This window comes from Archocentrus centrarchus, chromosome 15 (genome assembly GCF_007364275.1).
Source record: "Archocentrus centrarchus isolate MPI-CPG fArcCen1 chromosome 15, fArcCen1, whole genome shotgun sequence".
Classification (NCBI taxonomy): domain Eukaryota; kingdom Metazoa; phylum Chordata; class Actinopteri; order Cichliformes; family Cichlidae; genus Archocentrus; species Archocentrus centrarchus.
Window position 1 is genome coordinate 21953680 of NC_044360.1, and position 12903 is coordinate 21966582.

General features: G+C 44.4%; 1 protein-coding gene across 1 annotated transcript in view; it reads right to left on the reverse strand.

Annotated features, from left to right (window-relative positions):
* tacc2 (transforming, acidic coiled-coil containing protein 2) overlaps nt 1-12903 on the reverse strand; it is a 48241-nt gene that overhangs the window by 28351 nt on the left and 6987 nt on the right. The window contains exons 2-3 of the mRNA XM_030747533.1: nt 12374-12618; nt 1825-2478 (exon numbers count right to left, since the gene is read on the reverse strand). Of these exons, the coding sequence (XP_030603393.1) occupies nt 1825-2478; nt 12374-12618 (899 nt within the window). The remainder of the gene's footprint in view (nt 1-1824; nt 2479-12373; nt 12619-12903) is intronic.

A 12903-nucleotide genomic window follows, 5' to 3' on the forward strand; every position in this document is an offset into this window, starting at 1 on the left:
CCAAAATCATCGATGAGAAATATCCTACATTCCGAGCTTAAGAGTCACAGCCGTTCCCCTGCTTTCCTCCTACTTTTTAAAAATATATTTTGTATGACACTTTTACGTAACACAACAGGACACACACTCTGTGTTTCCTGGAAGGCCCAAAAACCTTTATCGAATCACAGAGCTTTTTCATTTAAACTGGTTTTACAGAAAACTTAATTTGCTAGTTGTTAATGAAAAGCTTTACTATAACTGAGGGGACTTCTTAGGAAGTACAACATGTTCTAACCTGTTAAATATTTTTTTTTTTTTACATGGGAGGCGGTGCACCTTTCATTTCACAACTTTGTTCTGGAAAAGCCTTCTCTCCCTTCGTCCCTCTGCTCTTCCCTCCCCTCCACCCATCTGGTGAGGTCAGCAGAGGCAGAGCATAATTAGCACTAGTTACCTTCAGGCCATCTGCTGCATCCACCTGGAACAACCTACACAGACACTTAGCACAGATACACACATCCACACATACAAGGCAGCAGCTACTGTTTGTCAACTCACCCAGAATTCAGCCATCACTTCAGAGGTACAGTAACTACAGTGAGCGACTGGAAATGACTTTTCCTGAACTCCAAAACAGCGGAGCCAATGACTGCACGTCCCGGTCCTTCTCTCCCCTCTCTGTGACTCTGACTAACTCTGTCAAATAAACTCACACCACAGCACATGCTCAAGTGTTTCTCTGAACCCTGGCTTTTGTTCCACTCTGTCTGGTCTGTGCAAATGACTTCAGTGGGGCTGAGTGCCTGCCCAAATTCCTCCCACTACAAGCTTCAGTTCACAAAGCCGCATAGACTGAGCAGGACTGACAGCTCGGACAGCCTTCGGGGGCGGAGAGAAAAACACAATGTACACACACACATATACACGCACGCACACACATATCATATCATATGCTGTCACATTTCTGTCTGTGGCACATGTATGCAAGTGTAATTGTATCTTTTGATGAAACCTCAGGGAAATAACATTCGTCCTCCTTCCTGCTCTGAACAATGCTCTGTGTAGCCAACAGCAGTGATGGGACAAGTGTTGAGACTGACACGCAACAAGTGCTAATCTGGCATGCGGGATGGCTCCTCGGCATGCAGCAGGAGACAGTGACAAATAAGGGAATATGAATTCATTAGAATATCCTGAAAAGGATAGATTACATGGAAAGGTAAATGGAAAAATATTGTGCTTTTGACTAAAGGAATTAGTCCAGCTTGTGCTGTTGAAATGCTTAAATAAATACTGAATGACACTGGTTTACAATGCTTATTTAAATTTCAACAACATGGCATAAACCAGTATATTTTTGTGAGACTCTTATTAGTTCACAGGCACCATTAAACCTCTGCAGACAGAAACAACCACCCAGAAACCCTTGAAGTGTCTGAAAGCCAAACAAATCCACCAAAGTTTCTTTCCAAGCACATGAAAATCCATTTTACATGTGTGACCTACAGAGTTGACCTGTAAAGCGCCCTAAGGCTTCCTGTTTTACACATATGTTTGCTGCAATAAAAGACATCTAATACATCGGTATAAAGGAAATATTCTGACAGCATCTCCTTTGTATGAATTATCTGAGAGCACCTTCAACTTCACTTCAACTGGGGGTTAAACAGACAGTTTCACAATAGGGTCTGAAAGAGAACAGTCTGTTGGTAACGGCTTTCTAAGGAAACAGTACTTCTACGGCTGTTTACTAAATGTGGTAAAAAGTGTTTTCACTGGAAACTGTGGACATCAATTCAGAAATATGTCAAGCATGTGACACAGGAAAAACAACACACTCACCCACTGTCCTGCAGCTCTGCAGCTGGATCCTGGACTGCCTCTGTCACTGCAGTTTTCTCAGCTAGGACTTCAGATTGCTCCACAGGCTGGATCTCTAATGGTTTTTCCACAAGCTCCACTGGCAGCTCACTGACCAGCTTCTCTTCTGGTTGCAGGGACTCTGTAGTCGTCTTTGTTGTTTCCGGTTCTTCATCCTTTGTTGGTTCTACAAGCTCAGTTTCATTAGCTGTTGGTTCTGGGATCTCTTCTGCCCTTTCTCTTGGTTGGACAACCTCGACCTGCTCCTCAGTTGCTATTTCTGTTGAAATAACCTGCTTCCTATTTGGCTCCTGAAACTCATCTTGATGCTCTTCTTCCTCCTTGGCTGGTTCTGAGAGCTCTGTCTTTTTTGTTTCTTCTGAAAACTCTACTTTTACACTCTGGGGCGGTTCGGAAAGCTCCACTTTCTGGTGTGTTGATTCTAGGAGATCTGTGGCCTTTTTTAAAGACCTGGGAAGGTCTGCTGGCTTCTTCACAAGATTCAGAAGCGGGATCTCTGCTGTCTTCTCCGTTGCTGGCTCTGGTGGTGGGATCTCCTCCTGTCTCAGAGGAGCTGCTATCTCCTCAGTCGGAGTGAGGAACTCTTGCTGAGGAGACTCCAGAGATGGAAAGGGTCTGGGAAAAAACAATACAAGAAGAAGGGGGTGGGGGATTTGTTGTTTAGTTTATAGCACATGCTCAAGGAATTACTCACAAATCAAAAATGTATGTGCGTGTGTGTGTGTGTGTGTGTGTATGTGTGTGTGTGTGTGAAGTACTCTAGGTGTGTTGTTGTATTGTGTTGAGCAGTGTGTTTTGTGTAAGAAAGGGCTCATTCTTGCCCCGGAGACCAGGGAAGATGTCACGGCTGATGTCACTCTTTGAATATAAAGAGCTGCATTACTTCCATTAGACTTCAACAGGCACAGTCATCTGACCCGAGCTCAAGTTAATACAAAGTGCAGCTCTGTGTTTACCTCCTCATTCATATTCATTGTCACACTGCTCTCTGCAATATCCCTCCGAACAAGCCTCCAACATGGTGTTACTGGAATGTAAGTTGAAAAAAAAATGTCTGTGGTAACAGACTGAACATCACAACTCGTGGAAAATTAAAAAATAAAATTTTCCGATTCATAATCTGTTCCTTTCTTTTGTCCTTTTATCTTTTCTCTTTCTGTTCTATCTTTGCACACCGACCTTTAGCATGCATCATATCTGTATCACTGTAAGGTTTTCAGTGTGCTCCTCTGATCTGCAGTTCTCAATATATTTGACACACATGATAATTTCAAATACACACATGCTCTTTGGTTTACCTTAAGGCATCCACTGGGTTCACTTGTTCACTTTGAGAATGGGAGGCCGCTTCTTTGAGTGCTTTTATCCAGCTTGTGTGTGGTTCAGCAACTTCTACTTTCACAGACACGTGTGCTACAGAAGGCTCGCGGGCCGGAGCTCCATCGAGTGATTCTGACTCACACTGAGCGGCAGTGGGTTTAACCACGATGTCATCTGGGGGCTTTGACAATGACACCAGATCGTGTGGTTTCTCAGAGTGGATAAGGGTTTCAAAATCTTCCAGGCATTTTGATGAAACAACAGATGGGCCTGTGTCAACATCAGCACTCATTTTTTCTGTTGCATCACTGTCACTTTCTGCTGCCTTAGGCAGACCAGCATTCCAGTCAGAGTGACAAACACCAACCTCTCTGCTGATCTGTGTCTCCCCACTTTGACAGTTGCCTAAAACTGTGATTGATCCTGAGCTACTTTCTTTATCACTCCCTGGTAAATGTGCCACCCTCTGCGTCCCAGAAGGCCTATTATCTATTACTTTTATCTGACTTTGTTCGTCACCCTGCCCACTAACATTCTCTTCATCCAAAGCTGCTTTATCTTCTTTTGTGATCTCCTCAACATCAGGCCCTTTTATGGGTGTTTGTTCTACTGGGCTGTGTTGTGCGGCTGAGGTTTTATTGGGGCTTTGCAGCTCATGAGGCCTGGACACTGTATCCTGAATTTCACACGCACTACTTTCACCACTGTTGCTTTTTACAGCCGTGGCTGCACTGAAAGCCTTTCCTCCAGTTTCTGGATGTGCAGCAGGATCTGGCAGAGTGCCAATTGTCTGCATATGAAATTCACCAGCCTGGTTTGCACTTGACAAAACATCTGTATGAATGTCCTCGCTGGCTGTGCTAGCCGTAGTTGAAACAGAAAATTGGAAAGATGAGGTTTCATGTTCCTGTGAAGCAGGCTCAACAGATGCAGCCGGATTCTCAGACAGCTCATGTTTTCTACTCTGGTCTTGACTGGCAGCTGATAGATTGCCTTTTTGCTGATCTTTATCACTCAGATCGCTCACAAGCTCAGTGTCTGGCATTAAATCTCTATCTGACTCCTCTAACCCCGGGCTTTTATTCTCATCTGTCCCCTGTCTTGTCTCACCTACATGAGAGCAACCTGCTGCTATCCCTACATCGGGTGATGCATTTCTCCCAGCACTTTCATTTAAGTCAAGGTGAGATAGCACATATAACCTATGAACCTCTGGTAAAGCTCCCTCACCTTTCTCTGAACCTATCATTCCTTCATTACTAATGCTGGCATCACCTGCCAACTCATCCTTGCTTCCGTCCTGACAAATACTCCCAGCAGAGCTGTCTCCTTCCTCTGTGCCCCTTTTTATGCCTGGAGCCCATGTTTGGGACTGATTGTTAGACTTTTCTCCCCCCTCTAAACAGCCACCTGACATTGCTTCTGTGGGATGTCTGGATCCCAGATACTGTTGATGGTTCTCCTGTTGCTGAGCAAAACAGTTTGGATCTGGTGTGGTCTGTGATTGGCTAACAGCTGCACTCAAGTCCGCTGCAGTGTCAGAGCTGCATTCCAGTGCTGCTGTTGGAATTTGGCGCAAACTCGAATCATAAACAGTCTGAGGTTCACTACTAGACTTTAACTCAGCACATGCAATGTCGTCAGATGACCCTGAATATCTGCTGGGAGATAAGGAAGAAGTTTCTGTCTTGCTCTTGGATTCAAAACCCTCCTTTATTTCCCCTTCCTTCTTCATATCCCTTAATGATGATTCACTCTTTTGTATTTTATGTGCATGTGGCGGCTGCAGAGCTCCCGTTTCTTCTATGGTCTCTTTATCTGCTCCATTACTCTGTTGTGGCATTGTGCCTGTCGTTCCTGTCTGTGGCTTGCTGCTGTCTGCTGCTTCCTTTTGATTATCCATTGCAGCCTCTTTAGCTTGTTTCTTTTGCTCTTCAAACAACATGGCGGTCTGAGCTCCCATTATGTGGCTTTCTTTCACATTGTCCTGTTTAATTGTATCATAAGCCTCGTTGGCAGGCAGGTCAGAGTTAAGTGGGCAGCTAACATTGGTGAGGTCATGCCTAATGGAGGCTTCACAAATAATAGGTTTAATGCCAATAGAGTCTGGCACTGTTTGAGGCAGAGGAATTACATTAGCAGCTTGATTCTTTGTCAGTGCATCGCTGGGAGGTTGAGGTGGAATAGGTAGCTTATTTACATTATTGGCAACAGAACTTTCAAGTTCAAAATTTAAATGCTCCGATTTAACATGGACGTCACTGATCTCAGCGTCCTGTGCTAATGAAGTGTGTGTCATTTCTCTGCTCTTATTGGCCTCCACCTCTCTGGAGACACCATCAGCACTGCAGTCATATGCCTTTTCAGAAGTAGATGCATCACAGTCGCTAACGCACTCCAGGTGACTCAACATTGGGCCAGGAGGCCGCAGCTCAAAATCAGGATTACTGACACAATGCCCAATAAAAGTACTCGACTGCTCAGACACTTGCACTTCTGAACTGACTGATGCAGCCGTTGTCGGATCGGCAGAGCCGATTGTGGGCTCGGGCCCTTCGCTAGCCTTAATAATATCTGGGTTAACTGGTTCATTAGGAGGTGTTTCACCTAATTGCATAATAGGCTGAACAACTGGGTCACAACGTTTCGTATGAAGAGAAGCTGCGCAAGTCAAGGTCACAGGTTCAGATGGTGAACTTGGGTCAACATCACTTAAAGGCTTGCAGATAAAGTTATCAGATGAAAGTACAGAAGTTGAGGAGAGACTATGCTTGTTCCCTTCTTTTTCTTCAAGAATAATAGTAGTATCATTTATTAAAGGTGATTCCTGAGGCTGGTCAGTATTAACTGTGCCTTTAAACTCAGCTTGCACCTTCTCAATCTTTTCCTCCTTTGACAAACACACCAGTGCAGCATCTTTCTGTGTCTCCGCCTCTTCCTTTGCCGTTACCAATTCAACTGTCAGATGATCTGACTCAGAGACGGCACTCCCTGGAGGTTGTAAAACATCAAAACCCTCTTCATTCCCAGTCTGATTCTCCTCACTAGGACCTGGAAGCTGTTGTGAGCTGTTCACTGACTGTGAATCTACAGTGTTTGTCTTGAAGTTGGCACTCCCTGATTGATCTGTGGCAATGTTCTCCTTGGTTTCTTTAGTCCCTGTTCCCCCTTTAGCCAAATGGACATTTTTCTGTGCCTTTGAAAACTCAGCTGCTTCATCCTTAGTAGGAGCTGGATTTGTGGGGATTTCTGGCTTCTTTGAGCTGAGAAAGTCTGTGAAAGTATAGCTGGCCTCAAAAACAGGATGACGCAACTGCTCATGAACAGTCAGTGGAGGTAAAGAGGCACAGTCCAGCGCTGGCACTGACATGGTCTTGAGATCCACAGAGGAACTGCCCATTTGCTTCTCTGTGTCCACAAAGTGAACTCTGTTGTTACCTCCACGGCTGTCACACACATACACACCGACTTCAGACATAGCAGTGCTACCACTGTTGCTCTGGGTATAGGCTTTGACTTGAAGCTTAGCTGCACTTTCAACTGTCCTTGCCTCTGTTGTGCTACTAGGCTGAACCTGTTGATTGCTGCTCACTTGTTGCTTGACTGGGATTTGCTCTGAAGTGGTCAAAGGCTGACGTGAGGTTAAAGATGGGAAGATTTGGCTGTAGTTTGTCTCGGTGATGAATGACTCCTCAAGAGCGTGTCCCAAAGCCAGCCCTTCCTTCTTCTGAATGAGATCGGCCCTTTTACCTCCGTTTGTTTTACTGTAGCTCTGTTCAGTGTCAGCAGGGAGAGGTGGAGTTGCTGCGCCGCGGTGCTCCTGGCAGGGTTGACAGAGACGGTCCTCTTCGGTGCAGATGCTCTCAGTGATGGTAGCGATCGGCTCACTCCGGCTCTGTGATTTCAGCTGTGACTCGGCAACATCGGTGGGCGGACACCTTTCAGTCTCGGCTGATGACAGCCCACTAGCAGAGCCTTCTGGCTGGCTGAATGAACTGTGCTCTCTCACCGGCCCTCCTTCCTCCACCACCTCCTCTCCTCCTCCCTCTCCTGCTCTTTCTGATCCCGCAGCAATGTGATCCTGACGAGCAGGACCAGTAAGTAGCCCAAGGGGAGAAGTATTGATAAAAGCTTCTAAGCAGTGTGGCTCCTTTTCTGCATCCCCATCTTGAGCTGGTGAGAGCTCTCTGTCTGAACTCCGAACAGTCGCCTCTCTCTGTGCCTTAATTTCGGTCTCGTCCGAGTTGTGTGGCATTTTGCTGGTGCAGCTTTTTTCAGCTGCAGCTTGTCCCTCTTTGGCTGAGAATGCAAGCGAGCATTTTTCCTGTGAACAGATTAATAAGAGCTGAGAAGGGTTGTCCAGGAGTTTGTCCCTCTCTCCGTCTGCAGAAATGAGGCACTTTTCTATTCCTCTTTCCCCTACTCCTTTCTCACTCTCTGCAACTGCTACAGTAGCTACTCTCTCCAGTAAATCACGCCTCACGCTTTCTCCCTCTCCCTCGCTTTCTATCACTTCTGGCAATGTGGGTGTTGTCAGTGGCAACGCAGTAACCACCACTAAAGCCTCTTCAAGGACACTCTCCACGCAGCTCTCTCCCACACAAGTTCGGCTGTTAGAGAGTGGGATGTGATTCTCGGGTGTGAGTATTTTTGCTTCTGTAACTAAAGCCTCGTGTGTTTGTGTATCTGATCTCTTATCACTAGAAGTGGCTAGATTGATTACTGTAGTTTGGACATCTGTCACGGATATATTTTGGTTGCTGGTTTCACCTCCAGTTACATGTTGATCCCACTGCAGGCTTTCATTAGAGCTATGATTTATGCTACTCGGGGACTCACTTTGGTTATCTGATTGATGAGGCTCCTGTAAAAGAGCCTGGTTGGGTGCAGGTGAATAGGCTGTGGGAGTAAGATGATCCTGACGGTTATGAGAAGATGATAGTGGGGAGCTGAATGTGGGATTTCCCTCAAGTTGCTCGTTGTAATTAAACCTGGTATCAAGGTCTTCCCCACACATCACAGTATCTGCATCTGACAGTGATGCTGCATTTGAAGGTGAATCTGTGTGATTTCCTGTGTTTATGACTTCATTTTCCGACTGCACCGCTGCGTTCGCTTTCTGCTCAGTTTCCATGCTCTTCTCCGTCTTTTTCTTTTTCTTGTGTCTCTTTTTCTTTGCCTCTTTGTTCTGCGCGGCCTGTGTGTCACTTGCTGAACTCTGCTTGCCCGTGTTTGGCTTCTGCTCCACAGTGTCTGCTCCTGTCTGTGCAACTGATTGCAAGTCTTGTAATGCATCTTTATCCCTTAAATGAGTGCTACACTCTGATGTTTCAGTAGCTGAATTATCTGTCTTTGCTTCAATACAAATGTCAGGACTGAACTCATCCCTTAGATTTTCTTCTTTCTCTGCCTTTGCCTCTGTGTCTTTCTTCCTAATTACCGTTTCAGAGTCTAGAGTGCTGTTCTCCTCCACAGATGCATTATAATCAATGTGTTCCTCTCTTAGATCGTCTGTATGATCACTGCACGCAGCCTGTTTTGGTTGTTCTCCAACAGAATCTGTTGGCATTGCTAATTGTATATGCGTGGGTGCTTCCTTCTCTTCATCTGTCTTACTTTCTTTTTCTGTTTTCAGGCTTTCAGCCTCTGCTGTCTCATCATTATTCTCAGTGCCTAGTATGTAATCCCTAAAACTAAACACAACTCTATACTTCTGCCTGTCTGCTGTCTCACTGTTTCCATGTGTATCCTTGTTTCCATGACCCCCGTTGCTATGTCCTGGCTGGACAACGATCGGAGGTGGAGACGATGACTCACTGGATTTGTTAACCATCACTTTTCCAGTGGTCTTCCCTGCATCGTACAATGTCCCAGGCCTGGGGCTGTGGGGCTGAGTGGGAGTGAGCATGCCCAGTGACACCATTTGCTCTTCACATTCTTGGAAGGCCTCCTGGAGTTCCTGGTCTAAGAACGTGGACGGGGAAGGGGTCAGGGGTCGGTTACCCGGGTAAGGTGTGTCAGCAGGCTGCGTTAAGAGCTGGACATCTGCGATAACTGGGTCACAGCCGTGAGGCCTGGGGCAAGGGTAGGGTGACAGAGTTAGGACTATGCAGGCAGACAGCTGCCCATTCCACGATGCCACTGACAGAGTAGATGACCATGCTCTGACACAGCACTCTGTGATATGCACAGATGACACACAACTGCACTCAGGATGCCTTTTCGAAGATGTAGATTCTCTGTGCTGTTTCTAAGAATATGGGCTGGTTGTTAATGAGCATGCACTCCAAAACACATTACGGTAAGCAGCGTTTATGTAGTTTTATGCATTTATTTCAAACCCTACTGGCCTTCAGCCTTCAGTATCTCAGTATTATGATACAACTGTCTGATTTTCAGTGCATACCAAAAACTTAAAAGTGCTTTACTGGAACTATATATTATTCGCTTTAGTCTCGTCACGCTGTAGTTTGATGATATTTGCAGAAAAATAGTGTCAAAACATCATCCTGATTACAATACTGGATATTTTCTGTGTTATTGTAAACAGTTTTTTGTATCCTAAATTATTTAGCGTTCATGCCATCTTAATGCAATTCATTTGTAATGGCTGAGTCACTGCTAAGCCATTACCTGGCATTAAAGGAAAATGAGGGACCATTTTAATCTTTTATGCTGCTGAGTATATAGATCAACCACTATTATTAAGTTATAAGACAACATCCAGTGGTCCATTCAAGTTCTGTTATTGGAATGCATTCTTTTCTAAAGCCGTTCAGATAAAGTGAGAAGGAATATCATAACGCGCTACACTACAAGGGATCGGTTGCTATGGTCTCTCGTGACTTCCCCATAAAGACTCTGCCAAATCTTTGTAAACACATCTGCCCTCACATGTTCACATGGCAGTCTCTACTAAAGGGCGGAGAAACAAAACAGACTAAACAGTTTGCAGGTGGCCAGGTTTGCTATGCAACAAACCATCGCCTGCTGTTTTACAGTAATGTGATTGGAGACCTTCCTGTTTCTCTGCAGTGGTCGGTTTGAAAAGCAGGAACTCTGCTTCATTATTATTATCATTCTTATTATTGCTTTCACATCAAGCAATAATAATTATGCTTTTGGTTGTCAGGAGGCATTAAGGCATCAGAAAAATTAGTGCAATCGTCCTCAGACAAAAGCAGAGGGTTCAGCAGTGCTTCAGGCAGAGCATATCGTCAGTGTTCTCACAGCTCACCTAAGCATGAAAAAAAATCACCACGTCAAGACACCTCAAGTTCACCTCAACAGGCCACAGCGATCATATCCATCACACTCAAGGATAATTTAGAAACATTAGGTCATCCTGCCATCTATTTGTTCCACTCCATGCTTCCTAATTTAACTCTTTATCATCACAGCTTCTACTGACAACATGCCCACAGCAGACAGCCGTCTATCCTCCATCATGCTGAACCTATGAGGTACCTTGTATCTTGAGCCCCCAGTGGTTGACTGACTTCTATGTGATGCTGCAGACCCGCCAGCAGGGGGTTCACCTGTTCACATTTCCTCTCACCTGAACTGGTTTTAGCTCTGCTAACAAAGACCCACACACGCACACACACACACACATATATGCAGACATGTACACACATTCACACACGAAGCAAATCAACAACAGATTTGCTTTCACTCTGACTAAAGAAATTGTTGCAAATTTGGTTCCATATGGCCATAAATGGATATAATATAACATTCAGTACATTATACAGTAATATTAGTATATGTACGTACTGGCCACTTATTTAGTTACACCTTGCTAGTACTGGGTTGGACCCCTGTTTTATCTTCAAATCTGCCTTAATTCTTCATGGCACTGACACTCAGTTTGACCTTCAGCAGGTCGTCTTGACCATGTCTAAATGCCCTGAGATGCTGCCATGTGATTGGCTGATTAGATATTTGCATTGCATAGTCGAACAGGTGTACCTAACTAAGTGGCTGGAGAGTGTAACATAATAATAAGGTACTGGATCATGAACCACCATGCACTGATCACTGTAATATATCTTTCACCTTTTGTTCCAGTGCAATATAATCATTAAATATGGCAGGCTGCTTATCATAAATAATAACCATTCACACTACCTAAAACTATTCACATTGTTATTGTCTGCATATGTTTAGCCCACTCCACTCCCACGACTGTCAAAAAATGTAAAAATAAAAAAAAAAATACTTAGAAATTGCAGATGTGCCAGGGAACAGACCATTCTGAGTGGGCATATATTTGGCACATTTCTCTATAACACATATATATTTTAACTAAAGAGACAAAGTTATAAAAAGAAACACAATCTACACTTATTTACTGAGAACAGAAATCAGTATGAACATGTTGTTGTCTGATTGACACTTCTGGCAACATAAGAAAATAACCCCACAACGGTCAACATATTTTGACATTTCTTCGTTCATAATGCAAACGTGAATCTCTTCAAATCACAAGACAGAGAAAAGGAAAATTCATTTATTGGACCTATAAATGACCTACAGCACACAAAGCCAGCAGATAATGCATGGGGGGGGGGGTCATTTATGAGGCCCATTTGGCATCTGATGGAGAAAGAAGAACAGTTGCTCTTATTTTAATCAGCAAGTAGACAAAGAAACCAAACAACTGTAGCTGTTTGCATGAGAAGCATTTCCTCACTAAGCAAAATAATTAAAAGTCAAACTTGTGATTGTTATTGATATTTATGTTGCCATTAAAAAACAACAACTGCCAGGTTTAATCTGGAGCTATTTTCTCTTTAATTGTAAATTGTGCCACCATCACAGCAACAACTCATACCTGATAATCATCATCTGATTACAGTGATCATAAATCCAAAAACTAACTGCTAAAACATTACCTCAGTTCTCAAGTCAAATTAGTTAAAAGGACCGTGAAATGTAACTTGGAACCATCACAAAATGGTTGCAGTGTTTCAAATACAGTCCGTGTTTGGACACAGTTCTGTTACACAACGCCACCAGATGTCACCAATTATATAAAAGATTCAATTTAAGGGTGAAGATTTTGTTTAGGGTGAGTGCAGGCTTTCAGGTTAGAGACATAGTGATTATGGTTAGTGTTAGGGTAAGTCTCCAGGAAGTTATGTCTTCTGAAGTGTAAAGTCTGTGTGTGTGTAACCCCTCCACTTACCCCAGTGAGGACTCCCAGATGTTGAGCTCACTGCTGAAATCTAAACTGGGCAGCAGGTCGTGAGGAAACTCAAGCTCCTCCTTGTCCTCCTGGTCTGAAGCCGTACCTTGGCTCTCCTCCACCCCGGTGATGACTGGGATCTCTGGGAGCACGGGTTGAGGCAGCAGACCGTCCTGACTGGTGGAGACTTCAGTCAGAAGCGCTCTGTCGTCCCTCTGGCTCAAACTCTCAGCTCGAGCTTCAGCCTGGAGAACAGTGAAGGATAATAGTGAGCTACTTGCTGGAGTCTCTGCTGTACAACACACAAGCATGTACTTAAGCAAGTGTGAGCATGTTGCAGGCAAACACAGGAACACCCAGAAATTAATGCTCAAATCCAAACATCACACGAGCGGGTAACTCCGCCCATGTGTTTATAATGCAAAGGCCACGCTGGCTGAAGTACGTCCTTCAGTTCAGTTCAGCTTATCTTACACGTCTCTCAACTTGCTTTTCTTATGCTATTAAAAGATTATTTCCAGTAATTAATC